Consider the following 25,922-nt stretch of genomic DNA (forward strand, 5'->3'; position numbering starts at 1 on the left):
GTCATGTTCCCCAGGCCATTCCTGAGCAGTTTTTGCAGTGTGGCATGGAGCCTTCCTACTGAGGGGGTCACTGCCATCTGGGAGTGCCGTTACCATGAGAGGGTGTACTTGGTCTGCAATGGTGTTTGGGTGGACAGAGCACGTCAGGTAGCATCCACATGAATGCCAGGACCACAGGTTTCCTCATAGATCACTGCATTGTAACAAGATGATCATTGTTCTTCATTTCACCTGTCAGTGGTTTTAATGTTTTGGCTGATCGGTGTAGATCTAAACTGTTATCTATAACTTCTGTCACTTAAATTCAATGAAAGCAACAACTAAATGGATTTAACAAGGATTTAGATTTGATAAGCGGATTTCAAACTGCATTTGGATTTGATAAAACGTTATCATGCCCCGACCAAATCCTTTTGCAACTTGTCTCCTTTCTATAAAGAATTTCGGTGGATTTAACAAATGAAATCAATGAAGGATTATAGTTCAAACCTGACATCACTTGTACAGTGCATTAAGCATGTTATTTATTCAGTATGTAGCAAAACAACACATGAGATAAAAGAACTCCCTCCCTTGTTGACACCCAAGAACTCTGTGTGTTTTGATACCATCACGCAATGAATCGAAATTTCTTGACACTTCCCTCCTTTGGGAACCTCATTCACAGAGCCTACTCTTTGAATAGCAGCAGTAACCCCCCCTCTCTATTCAGCTGGAGAGAAAAGCAGCCTTATGCCAGGCCCTAGCTGTCCGCCTAGCCGCCTGCCTCCACCGCAGTAGACAAAACAAGCGGGAGGCAGGATTTGTTTAGACAGAGCTCACCTGGCGCACACAGACACAGAAACAGTGATCAGGCAAGCCCTAGGGAGGAGTAGAGGCAGCGAGGAGGAGGAGGTGCTGGGTGGTGCTGGGGAAAGAAGGCAGGGGTGCTGGGGAGTGTGTGAGTGGGGGGAAGGGGCTGAAAGAGGAGAGCATGAGGTTCAGTGTGCTACCCATATCCACTCCAAAATCAGAGCGGATTAAGATTTGAGGGGCCCTGAGTAGCGCTCAGTAATACGTAGAGGGGTGTGTTTGTGTGTATGTGTGGGCAGTTAGGGGTAGCCTAATCCAGGACTTGCCCACAGAGTAATAGCGTCGGTGGATTTGTGTGTCTGTGTGTGTGTTGGCTGCAGTGTCAGGCAGCTTAGACATGAAGTGAATTGTGAAGTAATCAGCTGATCTGTCACCTAGGAAGGATCAAGCTCCGCAATCTTTTTACACCACAAAATCAAACAACTAGTAAATTTATTTCATTGATACACTGTTTTTAGGCTACAGCTTATTGATTATTTTCATTTTCGATTTCTTTTCATTTACCTATTGATCACTGAGTCCATGAAGAGTCAGGAATTTGTTTAAAATATCCATCACAATTTCGGTGAGTCTAAAAACCCCTAAATACTCAGTTTGCAGAAGTGAAACAGGCTGCAATGTAATCACCCAGTGTTTGAGTGCACCGTCCATGTACGTCCCAAAAAATTGCTCGTTTTTGCCACTGACAGGCTCAGATTATTATTCCAAGTGTCTCAACAAATTATTGAAAGGATCCCTACAGAGATAGACCTTTTTGTCAAAGAGTAAGATCCATTTGTTTCCTCAAATAGCCCGAAAATTGCTGTAACTGAAGCCATCAGACTCAGTTTAAATAAACAGTCATTTTTATCATTGTGAAATACACTTCATTCAAAGTTAACAGAAACAAATGAAGCTCACAAAACCCATCTTGGTTCGTCTCGCCACTGTTCCAGCAATTGCCAGCTCTGGTTTGTATGAAATAAACCCTTAATTCACCCAGTTAGAAGTGAAAATCTGCTGGCTCTGTACATGCTAAAATTACTGTTTTTTTTAAATGGAGTCTGGTGTATTTGGGAATGGTGTTATCAGGCTGTTTTTGGTTGAAGAAAAAGGATCTTCCTCTTTAACAAAAAGGCCTATCTCTGTTGGGATCCTTTCCACAATGTGCTGAGACTGAGTAATAATAGGAGCCTGTCAGTGGCAAAAACAAGCACTTTTACTGGCTGTACATTGCAAACGCGCTCTCAGTGGTTACAATGCAGCCTGTTTTAGGCTGCCGGCTCCAGCACTCTCATTAAATACTGGACCACTTTCAAAAAGTGTTGGTTCTAATGTTATACAAAAAACGGCAAAGAAGCTACAGGTTAAAAATACCGTAATTACCCTTTAAGACAAGAAAAAATGTTACAAATAAATTAAAACTAACAGATCAAGTGACCCGTCATTTCAGGTGTAATTGTCTGATCAATACTTTTTCTCATCAAGGCAGACAAACATCCTTGGGTTCCCATTTTCTGCATGTAAATCAAGAAAACTACAGCATCTTTATCTTTCCTGGTCATAGAGAGTCCCTGGCTCTGACCAAAGTTTAATTATTTTTGCAAATGTTGAAACAATGACTACTTGACAGTTAATGGAAGAACCTAGTTTTAAACAACACATGATAAGGTTTCTTTGAATTGAAAACGTTTTTCACTTTAGGGTAACAAAAAGTGTAAGCCATCATCCAAATTATTTTGCTCATGGTTTAATTTACCCATCTATCTAAATACAACACAGAAATACTGATCAAATCAAACTTCACAAGCCCGACTTCAAAGTTATCCAAACATCTTCATTTTCTTCTGAATTTAATTTATATTCATAACATTGAAGAAACAGCGCTGTGTTGACTTTCTTTCCACCTCTCCCAACAGTGGTCAACATGTGTGATGAGGTTTCGACAGGAGGGGGAACAAAGACCAAGATGGATGATAACTCCCCCTAACCACACACTCACAGTTACTATGGGTTGACCTCAGTTGACCCCTTGGCCCCTCAACAGCCTCACGTCCCACTGACTGGGGTTAAATAGGGTTTTGCCTGCGGGGTTTTATGGCAGAGAAAGAGAAGAGAAGTTGCTTCACTGTAACCCTTTGGCAGCGTCGTATAGTTTGTGTGGCAATGACAGTTTCTAAAATGTTCCACGGCTAAAAGAAACATACAATACGCCTGTGTTTCGTAAATAACTCTCAGTGGAAAGGCCCAGCTGTAGCAAATGCTGGATTCCTGCTATTGTTTCGGCTTTTTTAACAAACAGTCCAGCATTCATGACTTCCCCTTTCCCTCACAACTATGTGTTGACTAAAATCATAAACTGTTTTCTGTCTATGGCAGTTGATGAAGTTATCCAGGAGCAGAAAAGCAGGAACAGCTACTACCTCAGGTAACACACATACTTTCAATTTACTGTCACCTAAAGCAAAGAAAAGCAGTAAATCCTCACAACCGAAAAGCTGGCACTTTGACTCAAACAATGAGGTTTATGATTCATTGATTACCAAAATAGTTGCAGGTTCATTTTCCCCTTTTCCACTTAATTAACCAGCTAACTGTTTGAGCTCTGTTTTGGCGATAAAATCAGCAAGACACCATCCAGTGTTTGCGTTGCAGTGACGTCTGTATTTGCACAAAAAGGCAAAAAAGCACCACATACATTTCTAATAATGGATAGTTTGCAGTTACGTAACAAGCCAAGCACTCCTCACATGAGTAAACCTGAGGAAATTTATACCGCAGAGCACACAACATGTATAAAATCAACAACAAACTATTGATAATTTGTAAAATATAGAGCATTAATTAGCCAGCTTGCTATCCGTGTTAGCCTGGAGGCTCTGAAGTGTTGCTGTGCTCGCTGCACACCTCTAATTAGCCGTTCAGGCAGCTGTATAATAGAAGATGATAACAGGGGGGTAGAGACAGAATCAAATCACTCAGCAACATGGTTTGTTTTGAAATATGAAACTGCCATTTACTCCAGTTGTCAAAAAATGATGCAAACGCAAGGCAGAGAGAAGCATGAACTAATAACTGGCAGGGCGCACAAAGGCCAAGTGCACTATCCTGCAATGTTAAAGGAATACTTGACTCTGCAAATGACCATTTGTATATCAGTTACTAACCCTGTGTTATGTTGAATTTATGAGGAAAACATTGTTCTTGCATGATTCCGGAGAGAACGAAGAATCCAAAAACAGAGAAATTCTTGATGAATTGAACTCTTGCAGTATAATCCAAGCCTCATTTATCAAGTCGCACCCTTAGTACCTCCCAAATAGATTGGCCTTTATGATGGGAAACTGGCGTATAAGTGAAACTTTTCCATGTTCTCTTTTCAAACCAAACTCCATTGACAAAAACAATAACTTTACCTCGCTGAACACAGGAGCTGTTCGTCAACCGCTGCCTCGATCAGTTAGTTTGTTTGTGTTATTATGACTTTGGTGGATCAGAACTAACCCTAGAAAACACTTAAGTAACACAATAAGACAAACAAACTAACCCGATCAAGGTGGCGGTAGCAGGCAGGCAGCTCCTGTGTTCAGGGAGGTAAAATTACTGTTTTTGTTAATGGAGCCTGGCTTTGAGGAGAGCATAGGTAAGTTTTGCTTTCTGTTCAGGTCCCTATGTCTGTTTGGGACGTACTGAGTGAACATATGATTAGATAAATGAGACTTGCAGATGTGGCCACATTGTCCACCATCTCTGATCCAACCATATAACCATCAAGAGGTCTGAGTGACAGATGTTAGATCTACCACTTCTGTCACCCNGCAGCTCCTGTGTTCAGGGAGGTAAAATTACTGTTTCTGTTAATGGAGCCTGGCTTTGAAGAGAGCATAGGTAAATTTTGCTTTCTGTTCAGGTCCCTATGTCTGTTTGGAAAGCACTGAGCATATGACTAGATAAATGAGACTTGCAGATGTGGCCACATTGTCCACCATCTCTGATCCAACCATATAACCATCAAGAGGTCTGAGTGACAGATGTTAGATCTACCACTTCTGTCACCCTGCACCCTGGCAGCACCTGTCAATCAAAGCACTCCTCTGTCTCCAGGGAAACTCCAGCTGGTCAAGAATGTGAGGACTGAAGGATTTCTTTGTCCCTGAGGTATTCGGAGTCCCCTTTTTTCATTTCATTCACTTTGGGATGCTTGGTCAGCATTTCTGTAAAGGCACGGCGCACAGAGTCCCAGATGGGCACCAAATTGCATCTGGAGACAACACCGGCGTTCCTTCAAAAGGAAGGTCCCAAAATGACAGCAGTGTCTCCTCCCCAACCCCTCAGGAGCAAAGTAGTGAGCAAAGGCCCAGAGGTAAACACCAAGAACAAAGAAATATCACACCAAAGCTGAGATTTCAACAAATTAACTCCTGCCTATGACAAAGCATTTGCATAAGCGTGTCTAAGCCGGGGTATTGGTAAACCTGCTCCGGGCTGCGAAAATCTGGAATCAGCCGGTCTAATAGTTTCCCCTTCTTGCTTAATTAACCGCCATCTGATCCACTCAATCATAGTATTTATGACAAAACCAACAACCACTGACACATGCGTGGCAATTACAGAAAGGCCGCCTTGTTAACAGCCTCCACTACACCCATGATCTTTAGCAGCTCATTAGGCTGCAACATGGACACATGCGCACACAGTCATACACACAGGGCATGTTACATACATCTGCTCTTTAGCACCTTTTCCCCACAGTGTTGGCCTGCTCGTTTCCAACCATTAGACCCATTAGAGGCCAATTAACACCGACACAAAGCTCCCTTCCTGTTTTATGGCACTGTAAACAAAACCCGCAGGCTTGCCTTGGGCTCAGCAGAGCTCAATAGCCTTTAATGTAACACTCATTAGTTTAGTAATAGGTATGCTGCCTTTTCTTAGCAGAAAAGCCTTCAGATTCCGTCACACCGGATTGCACATAAACTTGAGGTAATAAGGCACTGATATGAGTTGCACTGACTTCACCTTACAGACTGGGTAGAGCCTATATGAAGCATTGAACCTGCTGTTTGCTTTAAATCTGCAGGAAAAGGCCAGGCTTGGTCTAGACAATAGTTCCCATCTAGTAACACATTAACCACGTTTATCTCAATTGCATCAATGGGATATGTGTTGCAGATCCATGCTGGACTGATAACCCAACCCTTAATCCCCACAGCCAGATGGCTTTAGTGGAGGGGAACCTGTTGTTTGAAGTGCCGTATGTGGGTCAGAATGAGCCAAAAGATAACAACACTGGGCTTTTCCGCATGTTTAAGTTGTTTCCTCATCGGTTTGTCAAACAAACATTTGAGTGTGCATGCTGCAGCACGCCACAGGCACGGGTCGTCCACAGAGGAGAGGCTCATGCGACACAAAATCACTGCTTGGAGTTGTTTTGGGAGTCGTGCTCAGCGGTTAAAAGCGTGCGTAATGGCTTATCCAAGTTCCATTTCATTCATCTAGGAGTTGTAAGGTGGCGCAGACAACACACGCAGAATAAAATACGCACTGCCCATTGCCCCACTGTCCATGCGTTGCTTTTGAAAGCTTGGAAAACACTACTTTTACGCACCAAAACACAAACACAACATGAGAAATCCCAACCTGAGAAGTCTGAAGAGCCCTTGGTGAGATCGCACAGGACGCTCAGACACGTTATTCCCAACAGGAGCGCATAACTGACGGCTGAGAGAGTCCCATCTGAGAAGAACATCCTTGAAGCCTCGAAGTTTTTGAGTTTCTCCGTAGCATTAGAAAGTCCAGCAGCAGCAACATTGGGGGTTTCAGATGTGCGGTCCCATCATGTCTCTATCTATCTAGTCCTCCTTCATCCTCACACCACACTGCTGGCACACACTGTGTGGATCGAGGTTCCTGTGGGGCTGCAGCGGCGCTCTGCTCTCTCTCTCAGTGCATTTCTAACTGCGTGTTGTGTTGTGAAGGCAGCCCACCTGGAGGACCGCCGCTCCCCTGCATGGTCTCAAAGACCCAGAGTTCCCTAGCAGACACCATGCTGCAGTACAGGGGCGTAGGTTATGTTTCAGCAGTGGAGGGCGGGGGGCCACATATGAAAGTGAAGGGGGGATCCTCTGCTAGAAAAATGTGAGCACCAAACAGTTCATTTCCTCCAACAATTAATAAGAAAGCTATTATGACCTCTATAAATAATTGGTAAAACTATATCTAATAAAAACAAATACGGTGTATTATATCTAGGTTTTAATCTCCCTCATATATTTTAATGTATGCAATGATTTTTATGTTATTTTCTTTTGAAAGGCTTGGTAAATGGCTGTATTATTTTCTGGGCACATATTTTTTTATAATATGGAGGTAGACTCTAGTACATAAAGAAACATTAACAAATAAGTCACAAGGAAAGAGAAGAAAACAAACTAACAAACATGTCACACATATGTCTTCAAACATCACTCTGCAGGGTCACATGATCACAGAGCAAGTTCATAATTATGTAGGCTTATCCTCCATTTTGATACGAGTCCATAACTGGTCCCAAGGAGATGCTCATTTCTCCTGATCGCTGTTTATTCTACTGAGCATACATTCATGAGATGCTATTTCTACCAGTCCCGGGGCCGTTGTTGTCTTCCAGTGTCTAAGAATAACTCGACAGACAGTTATAAGACCCGCAATCAGACCTAAATGATTAAATATATATCTGTACAACGTACTGTTTTATCTGAAATATGATTAATATTTAATAAAAAACAACTTAATTACCTGCATTCTGGTGAATTTGTACACGCAAATGTTTCCTTTCCTGCAATAAATTATAGTGTAAATATCTTTAATTTTGTCAAAATAAAAGTCCTCTGCTAATTTCATGATTAATTTTGTCCCCAAATGAGTGCTCACTTATGATAATTTAAGTATCATAAGTAAAATTATGGCCTCTTACTTATACTTAGAATATCCAGAATTTATATAAAGATACACATCTTTAAAAAAAGATTATCAGAATCATCCATAAATGAAAAAAGAAAACCCAACAACAATAAATGAATAAATAAATAAATAAATAAATAAAACTATCTCTGTGATATTGGTAACATGTTGCTTACTATACAAATCCAATCATTATAAATGCATAACATTTTTATTTATTTATTTATTTCCTATTTGTTAGTTGCCTTCTGGAGCTGAGCACAAATGAATTTCACAATACGTTGTAGCACACTGTGTAGTGACGACTTAATGTGTGACCAACAAACATAATTTGATATGTTGAGTTTTAATTTAATTTAATTTAATTTTAAATGAATTATTCTATTTTTAAAGTATTTTGGGTGCTCACTTCAGAAACCAACAGCACAATTTTGCACTTGAAATAGGACCAAATAATATTATGTATTTATAACCGATATAACAGTTCCGCCATCTTGTGGACAACTGACTTCACTGCAGAGTCAAACAAAGCGCGTTTTAGTGACGTTTGCCCTACGCGGCTTCCGTCCGAGCTCACATGCGACAACAGAAGGTCAGACATGGCAGCTTGTGCTGTAGGGCTGGACAAATTTATGTTTTCGCTGAGGCTATTACGGAACCTCCGGCTCCAGAATGAACGTAAGTAAACCAAACAAGCTCCCGTTTATGTGTTATACTTTATAATGTGCTGTTAGCCTTTAAACATAAGCAGTACGTGTACATCCATGAGCCACGAGCTAACGTGGCTAACGGTTCACTGTTAACGTTAGCTAGCAGTTTTCAACCTTCCCATCACTTTGACTGATTATCGTCTTATTGTTTTGTTACGTACAGGGTTCATATCCACATCTGTGTGTCGTCTTGCTGCGGGAAGCAGCGAGGAGCCACCAAAGTTCATCCCTCCATCCAAACCTGTCATCGTTGATAAAACACAGACTGTGGTGTCTCAGCGGAAGTATGATGTTTATGCGACCTCCAGCTGACACTCACTGATACACACACTAACATACTGTGCACGGTAATGTGTTTTAACGTGTTGTCCCGGTTGTGTCTCTCCTCTCAGGGTGCTGAGCCCAGAGTTCCTCCCTCCCAGACAGAGAACAGACCCTTTCAAATTCTTCATGGAGAGGAAAGACATGATCCGCAGGAGGAAGGTGCTCGACATCCCTGAATTCTATGTTGGTAAGAAACCACTTACATTCTCACCTTGAGGTGATGGTGTAAGATCACCCAAACTATTTCATTTTCTCATCTTGACACCTGGAGAAGGCGGCAGTAGCTCAGCCCATAGGGACTTGGCTTGGGAACCTGAGGGTTGCTAGTCCAAGTCCCCATATAGACAAATTTTCCACTTCATACAGGTGTGTTTATCACAGCTGGATGTATTATTTCGTCACTAAAGCTAGTTGTCCCAGCTGTCAGGATACAACCACGCTTTAGTAACTGGCCTTCATTTTTATTTTTAAATCAACTATCCTTGCACACTGAGTCCGATGCGTTTTACTGTTCTATTCCTTAAGACAATTTGCAATACGAGACAAAATGAACGTACACATTCCCTCCTTTGCCTCTCTCCACTGGAGTCACCTATCTGGTTGTCACCACTCTCTCCCGGTGTCTTGCATTTGGCACCACAGCTGCATGAAGGGGCGGAGCTATCCTCCTTCTCTGTCTCCACACTTACTTACTGTGTACAGTCCTCCTCATCCTCCTCCTCATCATCATCCACCTGAATATTATTATCTGATCTGTTGAAAGTGAGCCACTGTATCTGAGTTATGAGCGGATATTGTGTCACCTGTTCCTCTGTCTTGTGGTGGATGTGTCCCACTGCCACATTTTCTTCACTGATTCTTGATTCTTGAACTCTGTCTGGCCTGTGACAGATGTGAAAAACTCTGAACCTGTTCAGAAAACTTTAATGACAGGCGAAAGTGTCAGTGTGCAAAGGTGACTGACACAATATGAGGTCCTATTTGTGTGACAATATCAGAAGGAAAAAGCCGAATCAGTGTGCAAAGGCTTTTACATTGATACTCCTTAGTAACTGGGGATGGCTACCGAGGAAAATAAAAGTGCTATCCTCTTCCTGTTTTGGTTTGTGCTATTAATTGAGCCTTAATTTTCCTGGGAGACCAGAATTGCATAGTGAAGGAGAGGCTTATAAGAAACCAATCTAAACGTAGATGGTGTCATTATTCTATAGCCATTTAATCTTGCAATCAACGTTCATTTCCAAATTATAAGTTAAAATACAAAAAGCCTTGTCTATTTCCACTTTAAATGGTGCAAATGATTTTTGTTTTAAGGGAGCATCCTGGCTGTGACCATGGCCGACCCCAACGCCAGTGGGAAAACTAACCGCTTTGTTGGCATCTGTATCCAGAGGGGTGGGAAGGGGCTGGGAGCCACATTTATCCTGAGGAACATCATCGATGGCCAAGGTGAGGGTTGTTTTCTTTCTTAGTTTTGAGTCAACCAAATTGTTCTCAGAAATTGTAAATGTGAAATTATAGTGCTTTTCAGTGTAAAGTCTGCCTGTCCATGTCCCTCCATATTTGTCCACATCTCTACTTCAGTGCTGGCCATGAACCTGGTGGCCTTCAGGCAAAACACCTGCTTCAATCATGTGTTTCTTAATGTGTGTGGCTCAGGTGTGGAGATCTGCTACGAGATCTACAGCCCCCGTATCCAGCAGATTGAAGTGCTGAAGCTGGAGAAGAGGCTGGACGATAACCTGATGTATCTGAGAGACGCTCTGAGCGAGTACAGCACCGTGGACTCGGACATGAAGCCGGTGCCCATTCCCACCAGTGGCGAGGTGCCTGTCAATAAGGTAAGAGAGCTCTAGGATGGATCTTGATTTATAATAAAGAGCTGGATTAAACGGGGCTTCTCCGGACTTATTTGTTGTACTTACTATTGTTCAGGCTCTTTTTATAAAGCTGCTTGGATCTTTATTCGTATAATTTCTAGTAACACTGATATCGTGCTATCTTACACGATAGCAGACTTTCACTTCACAATTACTGTGGCCAAGAGTTATCATCAATACCGGTATATCCTGACACGCCTAGTCTGACCTACAAGGACTACATCACATTAGCATGTCAAGTAACTGAGCGCTTCCGTCTACTCACCAGGTCAAAGTAAAGATGCGCCCAAAGCCGTGGTCCAAACGCTGGGAACGACCCAAGTTCAACATCCAAGGCATCCGCTTCGACCTGGCCCTGACCCCGGAGCAGATGGAGCACGCCCAGAAGTGGGCACAGCCTTGGCAGGAGTACGACATGCTGAAGGAGTACGACACGTCCGAACTGGAGGTGAAGATCCTCGACGAGGTCCAGAAGGGGATGAGCAAGTGAGGACGATCCTCCTGAAATGCAAACGTTCGTCAAGTTTACCATCAACAGACTTTTTCAGGAACGGGAAAGACTGAAATATGAAGTTTGGAAGGACGTGGAACAATCTGCTGCTTTAGGTTAATCCAAATGGTTTACTCCAGATACACCAGTGTAGGTGCGGAGGAGCCAAGATGGAAGCTGGTGTCGTCGTCTGAGGAGTCATGTCTGCTTCTGTTTGTCTTGTCAGTGTCACGGGCCTTAGCTATGACATCCATTAAGTTGTTTCTATAATAAAAGCTATTAAACCTTCCAAGCTTTGCATTTTGCTCTCTGAAGACACATTTGTGTTTCTGTTTTGTGCCACTAGATGGTGGTGTTCCTCCATATATGTCGCATCCATGGGCAGTTGCATAACCAAGCCTTTGTTGTGTCTCAGTGTTTTGATGGAAACACTGCCACGCTAAATAAACACACACTGTGTTATTTCAGTTAAATGATGAGGGGCTTGTTCCAAAAAAGCAGCTTTACATAGTTTAATGATGTAAAACCCTTAAAAAAGTATCTTAAAAGTCACATATTCCACATTTAAGGGGCTTTAAATTAGTAAAAGATTCCAGAAAATCAGTAAACCTGCTTCTTGGATTAAACCCCAGTACCATGCACTTTAAAAAACGGAAAAAAACACACCCTGGTATTCAGGGACCGTACACACCAAGGACACCCGGTAGTGTTTTACTGTTGTGGATGGAAAATTGTGGTGTTGAGATGGTATGTTACAGCGTCAGTTGGGGTAGTATAAAAACACTTGGACTCCTTATGTTATGTCTGCTCTCCGCCAATGTGTGTGTGTGTCTGTGTGTGTGTGTGTGTGTGTGTGTGTGTGTATAAACACGCCGAATGATTCCCTGCACTCTAATTTCTCCATATTACAGGATGAGACGGGGAGAAAATGGTCTTTAATACAGGAGGAGCAGATGTTTACTGAGCTCATTATGGACCACACAGATTTCCTGTGTGGAGATACAGCGGAATAAAGAGAGCGCGATTATTCCTGCTTCATTTAAGCTAATGGAATGGGAGACGTGCAGTGGAGAACTTTAACGTCAGTGTACGGCAGCTGATAAGAGTTAATGGTTTTGGGGTTATTTCAGCCCAAACTGCACCTGTTGAACAAGTATGTCTCGGCCTCTCAGACTCCACCGTATTTACCCAATCAGACGTGACCTGCAGCAACGAAAACCGACTCCATGTGCGTCTGTGTACAGTACGCTTAGAGCCTGTCCTGCACAATGTCATTATACTGCCCACTGAACCAGCTGGCCCTTTCACCTTAACTTTTTTTCCACTCAGTATTTTCTTCAGGACGGTTGACGCTCACGTGTGGAGGCGGTAACAGATTGTTTATCCTACAGCACACTGCCAAGTCTCTAGATGCATTTTTACGGTAACACCACTGGACCAGTTAAAACCGCAGAGTTACTCAGTGTGAGTTAATGCTTCAAGGAAACTTCCTGCCTCCGTTTGTGTGTGTGTGTGTGTGTGTGTGTGTGTGTGTGTGTGTGTGGTTGTGTGTGTGTGTGTGTGTGTGTGTGTGAGTACTTTAAGGTTGTGATCTCAACTGTATGTGCCTCCCATGCCCTCAGGTTGACTTCTCTGCACCTGGAGTGAAGTTAAAGCCCCTTGGCTGGGAAAGGAGATCAAACACCAGCTCACACACACATACACAGATATACACACAAACACACACACACACACACACAGCGACTTGCAGACAGGCTATCATATCAGCCTTCACAGACAGACACCTCAAACAGTGCCAACTGTAAACGTCTGGGACTGCCTGTCTGTCAATCCTCATGCGAAACAAGATACGCTCCATCGCCGTGGAATCGGGGTGGGGCATGCAGGTTGGAGGAGCCCATAATCCCACCCCTCAACAACAACCGACTGTAAAGCATGGTGGGCCGATGATAGCTACAGTGCCACACACACTACTATGAAGGTCAGTGCAGGAATGTAGGGAGGGACACACTCCTCTAATCTGTCTTCCTCCCCTCCGCCGGTGCTCCCATGACCTTCGTCTCTTTCTCTCTCCGAGGGAGGACAGCGCCAGCTTTGAAAAGGAGCCAGGTTGATGAATTGGAGAGGATGTGATGCAGGGTGTGCAGTAACTCCCACAGGTTGAGATTTTGGGGGTAATGTCTTCCACTGGGCCAATACACCAAACGCAGTCTCAGCCTCTGAACCTTTCGGTGCGCTGATCTCTAACATCTCTGTCATTGTGTGATTTCTTACTCTCCTGTCTGCAGGCCTGGGGAAATTAGTTTCACTCTCTCTGTCTCTGCCAGGGGAGTGTGAACTGCGTTTGAGCCGTCTGTGTGTATGACAAGTGCAACGGGATACTGGGCCACCCATAGGCCCCAGGTAAATTACACCCTGTCACTGTGTGTGCGTACATGTGTGCATGAGCATGTGTGTGCGTGTTACTCGGGGCCACCCGTAGTCCTAGGTAAATTACACACTTGAGTTTCACCATATGTTTCCAGTGAAACGACACGACCGTCTGCTCCTCTCCGACTGTCCCACGGGCCTGATGGGGGCTCCTGCTGCCATCACTCTCTCTTTGTTACACACTCGCACAGGCAACCCGACAGTGCGACAGCTGTTTGGAAACATTACATTGCGAGCAGCTGATGCCTGAAGTTGAACAGGCACACATCACAGTCATTTTAATAATGTGATTCAGTGTGGAGTGGGTCTGGCAGTGCTGCCAGGGTCATGGGATCACTTCCAGTTGGGCCAAAGCATCCTAAAAATGTACAGATAAAAGTGTCCATCAAAATGGCATATGTTCAACAGTGTCAACAGGGAAAGGATGACTATACAAGACAAGAGCAGGGTGACTGACTAAAAGGGTACTCCAGCTATTTAGTGGCTACCGCACTTCCACAGAGTTGAAGGATTCAAGAGAGGAAAAGAAGAGAAAAGAAAAGAAAAGACAAGAAAAGAAAAGAAAAGAAAAGAAAAGAAAAGAAAAGACAGCCTATATCCTCCTGAGACCCTGTGTCCTCATATGAGGACATCACATTTTGGGTTTAATTCACCTTATCCTTCATTCTACTTAACTTAGACCTGCTGTCTTCGTTCGTGGACACGTTTCTTTGTGCCATCTAGTGGTAGTAAGACCACAATACACTAATCCATGTAAAAACAAGATGGCCGCCATCTTTGTCAAGTTAGTCTGTTAGCTGTTCCCGATATAAAAGTGGACAAGGTCCAAAACCTGATCACGTATTTATGATTAATACAGTTTGTAGTTTGATATAGCAACAAATTTGACAATTTTAGCAACAGTAAGAAGTTAAGACACTGTAAATGAGATAGTACTCATTTGAGGACATTGGGACTTAATTATCGTCTGGTTTGAGGACATTGCGATGTAGTCTCATTTGAAGACAGTGGGACTTTATTATCATCTCATTTGAGGACAATGTTTATTTTTTAACACTTATCAGGTCCTACTGATCCCAAGTAGCTAGGAGAAATTAAAAATGCATCCCAAACAGAGGTTCAGGTCTCAGGAGGATAAACTCTAATTTTTAGTTACTTACATGTGTCAAGCTCCAAACATACTGCATCCTACACCTCGGTAGTTTTTTTTGGTCACGTCCTCGCTGCCTGGTAAATACTCTTGTCTATCAATCTCCACACCACCAATTCAGTTAAAATTTTGTATTTTTAAACCTACCTTGAAATACATGAGTGATGTCACTAGAGTCATTTCATTAAAGCTCGTCCAAAATCACAGAAAACATTCACTGTTTCGATGGTTGTGTAGTACTCCCTGTGACCAGTACACAGAGTTGTAAAACTGGTGGAGTTTCCCTTTAATTTAGAAAACTGTATTATTGAAGATATAGTGTATACTGTGTATTTTCTGTATAAGAATCTTTGAACTGAATGTTTTACATTTTAAAGAAATGTGACTTCCTCAGTCAGGGGAGTAAACTTTGAGTGAACGATGCCCAACTTAAAAGAATAAGGCTGCTGATATATATTTTTCTTGTCAATTACTCCTATGAATAGAGAAGGGAGTGGAGAACAAGTTGCAGTTGAGAACCAGCTCCAAGTTGTCCGATCCATTTGAGTCATATGCTTTCAAGCTTATCAACTGGTAGCTCAGAGGCCAAATTTCACAAAGACAGAAGACAACAGTGCTGCTTCAGGGCTGTACAGTGTGACAGCAGTGTTTCCTAACTGGTGGGTCATGGTCCATTCTGAATGGGCCGCAAGTGACTCGAAAACATGTCAAGTTAGTAAACAACAAGTGTGAAGTGTTGTTTCCTTCTGTAGAGTGAGAAAGAGACAGAAAACTAGCTCGACGACATGGCTAAACACAAGTATGATGCTGAATGTATTGAACTAAGTGGACCTTGAACTAATGACTATGGAGAAATCTGGATCTGTGGCCAAACCAGTTGGGAGCCACTGACTTATAGTATACTGCATGTTCTGTGCAAAAACTGGTCAGTGTGATGAATGAAATTACCGCAGGAGCACCTATGCGACGCAGCTCTGCGTTGCCTGTGTGTGACACAGAGCAGCTAATTTGTTTAAAGTGACAGTTTGTGTGCTTGTTTGGGCCTGAGGTGAATCAGTAGCGTACAAATATTCTCTCATTTCATCTACACTGTGCTCAGAGTCAGAGATAATGAAAAGGTTCTGCTGATGCTGAAAACCTGTGTAAGCCTACTTTTTTTTCCACACAGAAAATTGATCAGGAATCAATAAGGGAATCGATAAAGAACTGAACCGATAAGCAGAATCAATAATGATGCATTGGTATCAATAAAATCTCATCATGCTTGCCTCAAAGAGAGGACTGAATGTGACTGTTAGTGCAAAGAATGCAGACCGACTTGCTTCATGTCAGCACATTTGATATATACCAAATGTGTATTAATGCGCAGCTGAAAATAGTCCCCAATAAGTGCACTGTTTAGTCCTGTTAGAGTAATGCCTACTAAAGGCTGCAGTGCTCAGCTGTTCCAGAAATGAAAGTATGCATTAGTTCCTCCAGGGCTGAGGAGTCAAAGTATTGAGAGATGATAACTCTTCTGGTGGTGTTTTTGGCAGGGCGGCAGTACGACTGACGGGATGAATGGATCATAATGTGTTTGAAGTCGCAGTTACTTGCACCATCACTGCTGTGTATTACACAATACAGTAAAAAGTGGATGGGTTTAACAGCTTGGGCCTTGATGAATAGCAGGCCCGCGGTCATATGATCAGAGGAACACTGTGACCAGAGCTGAGGTTAAAATAAATCTTTTGTTTGAAGGTAATCCAGTCAGATGTCAGATAATCATGGAGGCTATTTAAATGTTACTCTCACGTCCACATGTCCCATATTGGTTAGCGGGTAAATTAAAATATTAATAGTATAATAATACTCCCTAAAGGCATGTACATGGTTGGTTCTGTGCCCAGAGGCCATCAGCATTAAGACAAAAGAAAAAAAAGCCACCCACAAACTGATGCACTGACACGGTGCCACATTTTATTTCTGCCCAGCCCTAACAGCATTCCTCCACGTATCCAGGTCGCAGCTGTCTGAGTGTGTCCTTTATGTTTACGGCTTCTCTTTAATCATATTTTGTGTATTTTCATCTTTTAGGATGTCCCTGTCCACATGCAGTCTAAGATAAGAGCACCCAAGGCTGTTTGATGCATTCTTCACATTTCCTTGGTATCAGTGCGTGTTCCTGCCACAGCCCATGTGTGTGTGCGTGTGTGTGTGTTAACGCTCAGGACAAGCGAGCCAGGTCATAACACAGCACATTATTCGTTATGATGGGTTGTTATTCCTGTTTGGTCATGATAACCCTGCCTGGTACTTGAAGGAAAACAGTGATGCGCTCTGAAAGCATGCTCCTGCTTTGATGTGAGGAAGAAATATTGTGGTGGAAATATGAGCAGTTTCACGTCCTCGCCTCTGAGGGGCGCCCTCATCTTTGTCTCCCCTGCGACGGCTTTGTATACCAATTCCCCTGCACAGCTGGTCTTCTTCTCTCCTGAGCTGTAATTGCAGCTCTGTCCTGGGAAATAGAGGGAGGAAATCCCAGAGCTTTCGCCCTGCAACAATGACAATAAAAAAGAGGTGAGGAAAAGAGGAAGAAAGCGTTTCAGCTGAGATGAAAGAAGGAGGGAGGCTTAGGGAGGAGAAGGGAGGTGGAGGAGCGCTGGCTCAGGAGCGCAGTGGAGGTAGAGAGGCAGAGATGAAGGGAGAGAGCAGGGGAGGAGGGATGGTGTTGGTGATGGTAGTAAACGCTTGAGTTTATTAACCTCATTTAGCTGAGAGGCTGAGAGTGAGGGGAAGGGGAGGAGTGGCGTGTTCATACTGTGAACGCAGGGCTGGAGTTTACTAATGAGGGCTGCAAATGCACACACACACTGCTCTCTCTCTCTCTCTCTCTCTCTCTCTCACACACACACACACACACACACACACACGCTTTCCTTAGCTCATTCCTTCGCTCATACCAGATTCACCTTGATCTGATGCCAAGTATGCAGGCAGAACACACATTCACAGGACCGGGTACTGCCAGCTTCGTCTTACTGCCTCCTCTCATTTTTTTCGCTCATATCCAGCAGCAGCTGAGAGGCAATTCTACCCAAATTGCTATTGATACACATGGAGGGAGTGGATCGAGTCGAGTCTGGGCTCACAGTCGTTTGATTCCCAGCCAAACCACATCGCTTTAGATTGTCTGACAATCTGAAGTGTATATTTTGTCATGTGCTGCGAGCAGAGATTGAAAGATATTCACATTTATGGGGAATTCAGAGTCCGCCTTAATGCTTGTCAATGCTTGACTGTGGAAAGGAGCCAGAGCAGTTTGAGGAAACTCAGACGAACTGCAAGGCCCGGGGTCGAGAAGGTCAACAAACAAATAAGTGCATCACGTAAGGTCTTGTGAGGCAACATGACTAACCCTGTTTGCTGAGGTTAAGGTCAACTCAAAGATCCCCTCCAGGCACGATGGAAGACATATGACAATACTCTAATAATTGAATAAAAAGTGTCAACAAAGTAGCTGCATGTTTGACCACAACTGATTCCTTGATAGCTGTGATGTCACAAATCATGCACACATCTTACACTCAAGATTTAAGGTGAGCACAGAGAAACCTTCCAACTTCAGCAGATGAATGTGAAAACATCCATCTGGTGTCACAGTCTGCACACACACCATAGTGCACAGCAGAGGTCAAATGTCCAAGTGATTTAAAGGGACAGTTCACACCAAAATCAAAATGACATGATTTGCTTCTTACCTGTAGTGCTATTTATCAGTGTAGATTGCTTTGGTGTGAGTTGCCGAGGGTTTGTGATATCAGCCGTAGAGATGTCTGCCTTCTCTCAAATATAATGGAACTAGATGGCACTCAGCTTGTGGTGCTCAAAGTGCCAAAATAATACATTTATAAACTCAACAGCAATGTCTCTTTCCGGAAATCATGACCCGGTTACTTAAGATAATCCACAGACCTTGATGTGAGCAGTTTCATGTAGGAACTATTTTCTTTCTACCAAACTACACCTGCCAACTGTATCACAGCGCAGAAGGAAGCGTGCATCTACTGCTAGCTCACCTAGCACCACTGAGCGAGCTAACGTTACAGCTCTGCCATGGATGATGCTTTTAATGTTAACATCTTGTGATGTCACAAGCACGAGCCTCTCGTCCATGAGTAGATGCACACTTGCCTCTGCGCAGTAATATGGTTGGTGGGTGTAGTTTGGTAGAAAGAAAATAGTTCCTACATCAATGCCGGTCATGATTTCTGGAAAAGGACACTGCCGTTAAGTTTCTAAGTTTTTTAATTTAATTCAATTTAATTTAATTTAATTCATTTTATTCTATTTTATTTTATTTTTTTCCGCTTTGAGCACCACAAGCTGAGTGCCATCTAGTTCCATTATATTTGAGAGAAGGCAGACATCTCTACAGCCCATATTTCCAACACTCGACAACTCACACCAAAACAATGTAGACTGATTAACAGCACTACAGGTAAGAGGATGAATATGCGTGTTTGATTTTTTGATGAACCTTCCCTTTAATATAAGAAAATAATTGTTTTGTGTTGTGAAGGATTTTATTCTTTAGACATTAGACGGTTTCCAAATTGTAAAATATTTATCTTAGGATCTTTATCTATAGTCATGGACTAGACTGTAATTACAGTGTCATATGTCTCAGAATCATTCTTGTGCATTTACAGTAAATAGCATTTGAAAATAATCACTGTCTTTCTGTAGTGTTGCCATGAATTTCTTGCATGCAAATTACCATGTGAACAAAGCCGTTTTAACACAATCGTGTTAAGTCGTCCCATCAGTTTCAGACAGAAGAGAGAGACTCTTCACATCACCCTGATAGCCACCCACCCCATTCATCCATTATACATGCCGACCACTAATGACCTGAGATGGACACGAAGAATGCACACTTAAGACGCTCGCTTAAGACGAATGGCTGAAGATGCACTCTGAACTATTGACAAATGGCGTGAAACACACACACTGCGGACACACACTTAGAATGCAAAGTGAAGATGAATGACACAGTGAAGATGCTCCCTGAGCTGAACTGTAGGTGACAAATGATCTTCCACCTCAGTGGGTGTACTGACCCCCTGTTATGGCTGACCAGGGGTGGGTTATTTTGTGATTTGACAAAGGTTAAGTGACCATTTCTTCACCTTCTTTCTCCTGCTGATTGGTAGACCTACAGATAAACTATGCACTCCTTATTTATGTGCTTTTCTTTGTGTGGCAATAATTGAAAGTCACATCAAGTCAATGTTATTTATTTTGCTCAAAATCACAAATTTGCCTTGAAGGGCTTCATAATCTGTTTGCCATACAACACTCCTTAGACCTTCGATTCAGATACGTGAAAAGTTGCTTAATAGTACAAAAAGGATGTCACAATCAAACCAACAAGTGATATAAAGTTAATCAACTTAAACAAATAGACAATATAAAGCAAATAACCACCATTTGGAACTGATTTTTTTTAAAGAATCAGTAGGTGATCTTTTTGGTTAAAGGGTAACTTCAGTATTTTTCAACCAGGACTCTATTTTCCCGTTTTTTTTTGTTTGTTTGTTTGTTTTTTGTCTGACTTATTCAAAAAACATTTTTAAAATCGGTCTAGTATTGAGCGAGAGGGCTGCAGCCAACAACTTCAAAACAAACTGCAATGTAATGCCAAAGGGCAATTGTGCACCGTCTATTTACGTCCACTAAAAGTGCTTGTTTTTGTCACTTATAGACTCAGATTGTTATTAAAACGTCTGACACCATTATTGAAAGGATCCCTACAGAGATAGACTTTAATTCAAAGAGTAAGATCCTTCGTTTTTAACCACAAACAGTCCCAACCATTGCTATTGTCAAATCCACCAGACTCCATTTAAATAAACAATAATTTTATCATCATAAAACACACTTTATTCAAAGTTGACAGAAACATAATAAGACTCAAAAAATTGTCTTGGTTCATCTTTCCACTGTTCCAATAATCACCAACTCTGGTTTAGTTGAAATAAACTCTTAATTCACCCATTTAGATGTGAAAATATGCTGGCACTATACATGCTAAAATTACTGTTTATTTAAGTGGAGTCTGGTGGGTTTGGCGATAACGATTTTGGGGCTGTTTCTGGTTAAACAAAAGGATCTTACTCTTCCATAAAAAGTTCTATCTCTGTAGGGATCCTTTCTATATTGTTGTAAGACACTTAAAATAACAATCTGAGTCTGTCAGTGGCAAAAACTAGCACTTTTAGAGGATGTAAACTGAAGATGCACAAATGCCCCGAGTGGTTACATTGCAGCCTGATTTGCTGCTGCCGGCTGCAGCACTCTTGCTCAATACTGGACCAGGTTCAAATATTGTAGTTCCCATTAGTCACTTAGACACAAAAACATGGGGAAATATATGGGTTGTTTACCCTTTAACAGGACTCATCATCCCTGCTCATACCAAAACATAGAATTGTTTGTAGTTATTTTTTAAATCTAATTAGCTTTGGGGTCTTTGCGGCAACACAATGAATACAGAAAAATATCATGTCGACTCTGTGACTGACAGCTCACCAAACGCTCTTTAAACCATTCTGATACAGTAAACTTTTCCCCATCTGGAGCTTCAAGCAAAAAAGTAAAACTAATTTGCAAATATTTGACCTGAGCCTGATATAAAAACAAACCCTCCAGCAGCCAGCAGACTCCACGTGGGCCTGCTTGGCACTCTTTCCCTCCGATGGATGATTCAGAATCTGACCCATCAATTCAGCACTCAGAGTCTGATCTCAAAGAGCTGTGACCGGCCATTCGAGGCATCTCTGAACCGTTCGTCTACATGCCAATACACTGCCCGGTCGCCATCCCTCACACACACTCTGTCATTAAACTTTTGACCCTGCTGCGTCTGTCACTCTTTGACAAAACACCGCCCTTTGAGTTCTGTGACTACTGTCGATGTAGTGGTCAGCTCTGTCACACTGAGTTTACTTGTCTTGTCTTTATTGTTTGGTTGCCGCAATCACTCCACAGCCCACACACCTCACGATGGAAGTCAGCTGTTGTGAGTGTACGATAAATCCTCTGGCATACGGTAAAGCCTCTGAATGTTCTATCTGAGCTGCCATCACAAAATTACACCCCATTACCCTGCAATAGCCCTCACCACCAAATTGCTAAGATCTGTTTCACAGCTCATTAACGGCCAATAATATAAGACGGTTTAATTCCTTTGTTGGTGACATTGCTTGACCGTCAATGAAACCAGTGTATGAAGGCGGGTACTGATATCATACATCCTGACATAATCTCGGCTGGCTGGCTGATATCATGTTGTTATAGCATGTGGGTGTGGAGTGGCTGGTTTACAACAGCTTAGCCAGCTGATAGCCCCGATAACAACGCAGTATCCATTACTCGATGCTCCATCCAGCCACCATTACGAATTACCTGGAGGTCACGACCTCAGCTTCCTTACCACTCTCCCCGGCCAACCGCTGGCCAGTACCACTCAATACCCCAGGTCCAGTTTCCCCATCAGTATCAACCCCCGGCCCTCCTGTTCCCCCACCACAGTCCCCATAGTAGCGTCTGGATGGGGGGGTGTTGGCGCCTAAACAGCAGCAGATGTGGCTCCGCAGAGAACACCGGCCCTAATTAACTTCAATGGATTTCCTAATGCGACAGCTACCATATTTCATTTACCGTGCACCCAGACCCCAGTGGACCTGACGGGGGCCAACTGATACCCCCTACTTTTCAGCAACGTGGAGAGCGGCGGTGGAGGGGATTTGGGTAGGGGGTGCGCGGAGAAGACGGGGAGGGAAGAGGCGGGGAGTAAGAGATGTCGGAAACCAGAGCAGAGACATGACCCCTCTTGCTGAGAGGAAATCAATTAATTCGAGCTTTTTTTATGGCGCGGCGTCTGCGATGAGGGGCTGCAGCCGAGTCAGCACTCTGAGGCAGACGTCAGAGCTAATAGCAGAGGCTACTATCATTACATTATATCAAAAACGGGGGCGAAAAGGAGGGGAGGAAGGGAGGTTGTTAGGGTGTGGAGGACTGACGGCAAACGATGGAGATAAAAAGAGAGAAACATGGACGCTAAGGGAGATGGATGCGGAGGGAGAGAGCGAGTGAGGGAATTTATGGTCCCGGGTCTTATTGTTCCTGTACACGTGAGAGTGCACAGCTGGGGGAAAAGAGGGAAATGGGGTACAGATGTACTGTATCAAACACAGAGGCCTGAACTTCAATAGATACATTACGATGCGCTCCCCCGCTGCACTCCCTCTCCAAACATCAAAACCTCCTTCTACCTTTCTCACCCTTCTAGCTACTGCCCCCCACTCCCCTCCAACACACACACATTCACCTGATAGCCTCGTTCTCTCGCTAATATCCGCAGCCTGCCCCTGTGTTTTTTTTTTTCTCTTGCTCTGTGGCGGTAGGCTGCATTCATTTCACTTTACTCACCTCATTCTCCTTCCTTTACGGGCGCAGCAGGTATCAGGCTTTGCCAGCAAGCTGTGGCCTCCTTTGAACTGTGACTAGCCTGTTTTAAAACCTACCTTAACACACACACACACACACTCCACATACACATGTTAGCAATGTCCACCCCTAATGACATGGGTATATTATCATGCCCCAGACGACAATACATCACAGCTGTTCACACTTGCCCCCTTCTTTCCTTCCACATCCCTTTAAAAAACACACACACGTATACAAATCATTATAAGAGGATGTATGGTATGGGGGGAAAGAAGTGGAAGCAAAAGGGAGGGCGGGAGAGGATTGTGCCCCCTGAATCTCCAGGATTTGGATTCAGGACTGGAAAGCGGGGGGAGTCATGCGGAGCAGGGGTATCAGTGGAGGCACTGGAAGTGGAACTGGCCATGACCCTCTCCTCCTCCTCCTCCTCCTCTTTGCTAACTAAAGAGAGAGAGAGAGAGAGAGAGAGAGAGAGAGAGAGAGAGAGAGAGGTTCCCCAAGGAGCAGAGAGCTGAGACGTTGGATAATTCCCGGTGCTTTCCCGGTGCCTATAGAGGAAGGGGCCCCTCTGGATTTGTCAGTTGTGGCTGCAGCTGTCTCCGGGCAAAATGGACCACAGTGGACCTGACACTTGATCTCTCTTCTCTTTCTCTGCCTCTCCTTTTATCTCTCTCTGCCTCTCCCGCTGCACTAACTCTCTGTCTGTCTCGCTCCATCATTCCTTTCACTGTCTCACACTTGCGGCCTGTCTTTCTCTCTTTCTTGCTTGGTCTCCAAGAATATGTCCACACTGATATGGTGAAAATTGAAAAAGAAAAATTTCTGATTTGGAGTCTTTTTCTCACCCTCCAGAAATTGAGTTTCATAAATATGACCTCCAAAATGAAAAAAAAATCTAAAAAAGGCCAGCCTCACATGTAGGTGTAGACGGGACAATGTAGCCTGTCACCAATCTCGCTCACTCTGTGATCACTTGATATTAATGTCAATATAGCCGATCACACAACACATTTGTTGTCATGAACATGTATTAATGTCTATTTTGCTCACTGAAAACTGTGAATGAGACACGCTTATTGTGAGTTCAGTTCAGGTGATCGGTGAAAACAGGAAGGGTGAGAATGGAGGGTTCACCAGCTGAGACTCTGGGCTGTCTGTCCCACTCTTTACCATTACGTTACTACTATTACTATCTTTTTGCCAATTGAAAGAGGATGATGACGAGGATATTAACTCTCCCTCTTGTGCTTTGAATCTCTGTCTCTTCATCCACATATATCTTTCCAATTCCACTTCCTTATTTCATGCAACATGTGGTGACCACTGCACCACCGTGCCGCCCACTGTTGCCATTATCATCATCATCATGACTGCAGTTGTCTTTGTCATCACCGCTATCACCACCATCACCATCAGTGTCAATAATAACAGCATCCTAATCACCCTAACAAAGAAATCTCGCCATCTCCTTAGGATAGAAATCAATAAGCAGTAATCTATACTATATGTGGTGTGCTCGTTTCATGCATAAAATTTGCATAGGAAAAGAAAAATGACACATTTACAACATTCAAACAAACAAATTGCAAGTTAATAAATCTATCAAATTAATCATGGCAGCAAAGAACACTTAAAAGCAAAATTTAAGTCTTAAGATATGTCTTTGAAATTTACCAAAGTTCTGACAAGGATATTTAAAGAAAAGCTACTTCACAGTCTTTCCTTTTTTCTCTGTACTTCATAATAACAAAAGGCAGCTTCTCCATGTGTTTTTGTCTTAACTGTTATGTTGTGTACCCACCAAACGCGAATTCGCAAATTCGCACGACTAGATTACATATAAAGTTAATGCAAAGATGGGCAGCGCGATGGACGCGTCTAGTGCGATGCGAAGGTTGAAAATATTGAACTTTTGAGGCGAATTCGCCTGACACCGTGCCGCGATAGCCTATCAACATTGAGATTGTCCCGACGTCAGTGACGTCAGTGACGTCAGTGACGTCCTGACGTTCTCGCGCCCTGCCTGGTGCCGGTCAAATCTATAATGGAGGACAAGTTGATCGGCACAGTGTGCGGACACCCTGAGCTGTACGACACCACAATGGTGTTGTGCAGGGACAGAAACAGGAAGGAGCAGGCCTGGGTAAAGGTGAGCGAGGAGGCTGGATTACCTGGTAAGTTCTGTAAATATCTGTTGCTTGTTTGCAGCTATAATGGCGGAAGTAATGTTGTTGTTATCTAGTGAAAATGGGCAGGCTCATACTCGCGCGTCTGACGCGATAACGCGAATTTTACATAAATGGCCCAGCGTCCAAACTCGAGCGAGTAGCGTGATGAATTTTCATTTACTCGCGCGAGTAAATCGCGTTCATCGCGTTTGGTGGGAACACATGGTTAAGGTTAACGGTAAATTTAAAACAGTTCTGCGTGATTATCTTCTAAGTATAAACTCCTGATTGGATTTGAGTACATTTGAGTTTTAAAAAAGAATGCTGAATTCACAATAAGGCTTTTATTTTATTTTATTCTATTTCATTTTATTTCATGTCATTTTAATTTATTTTAGTTTATTTCACTTTATTTTATTTTATTTTATTTGAGGGCTATTTTATTTTTTATTTTAGACTGACCTCTCAACTTGCATCAACTGTGGTAATTTTCAACCCTGT

The 25,922-nt window shown here is 43.1% G+C and overlaps 2 protein-coding genes across 2 annotated transcripts in view; one reads left to right on the plus strand and one right to left on the minus strand.

Moving 5' to 3' along the window:
- The window catches only part of LOC126398948 (protein eva-1 homolog A), a 110,739-nt gene extending 103,937 nt beyond the window's left edge, over window positions 1-6,802 (minus strand). Inside the window, exon 1 of the mRNA XM_050058613.1 lies at window positions 6,472-6,802. Within this exon, the coding sequence (XP_049914570.1) occupies window positions 6,472-6,580 (109 nt within the window). The 5' untranslated portion in view covers window positions 6,581-6,802. The remainder of the gene's footprint in view (window positions 1-6,471) is intronic.
- Window positions 6,803-8,332: 1,530 nt separating this feature from the next.
- Window positions 8,333-11,466, plus strand: mrpl19 (mitochondrial ribosomal protein L19). Its single transcript, XM_050058619.1, has 6 exons — window positions 8,333-8,451; window positions 8,647-8,767; window positions 8,876-8,994; window positions 10,122-10,256; window positions 10,467-10,648; window positions 10,956-11,466. The coding sequence occupies exons 1-6, from the start codon at window positions 8,373-8,375 to the stop codon at window positions 11,175-11,177; spliced, it is 858 nt and encodes a 285-aa protein (XP_049914576.1). The 5' UTR covers window positions 8,333-8,372; the 3' UTR covers window positions 11,178-11,466.
- Window positions 11,467-25,922: the final 14,456 nt, after the last annotated feature.

The sequence above is a fragment of the Epinephelus moara genome, chromosome 12 (genome assembly GCF_006386435.1).
Source record: "Epinephelus moara isolate mb chromosome 12, YSFRI_EMoa_1.0, whole genome shotgun sequence".
Lineage (NCBI taxonomy): Eukaryota > Metazoa > Chordata > Actinopteri > Perciformes > Serranidae > Epinephelus > Epinephelus moara.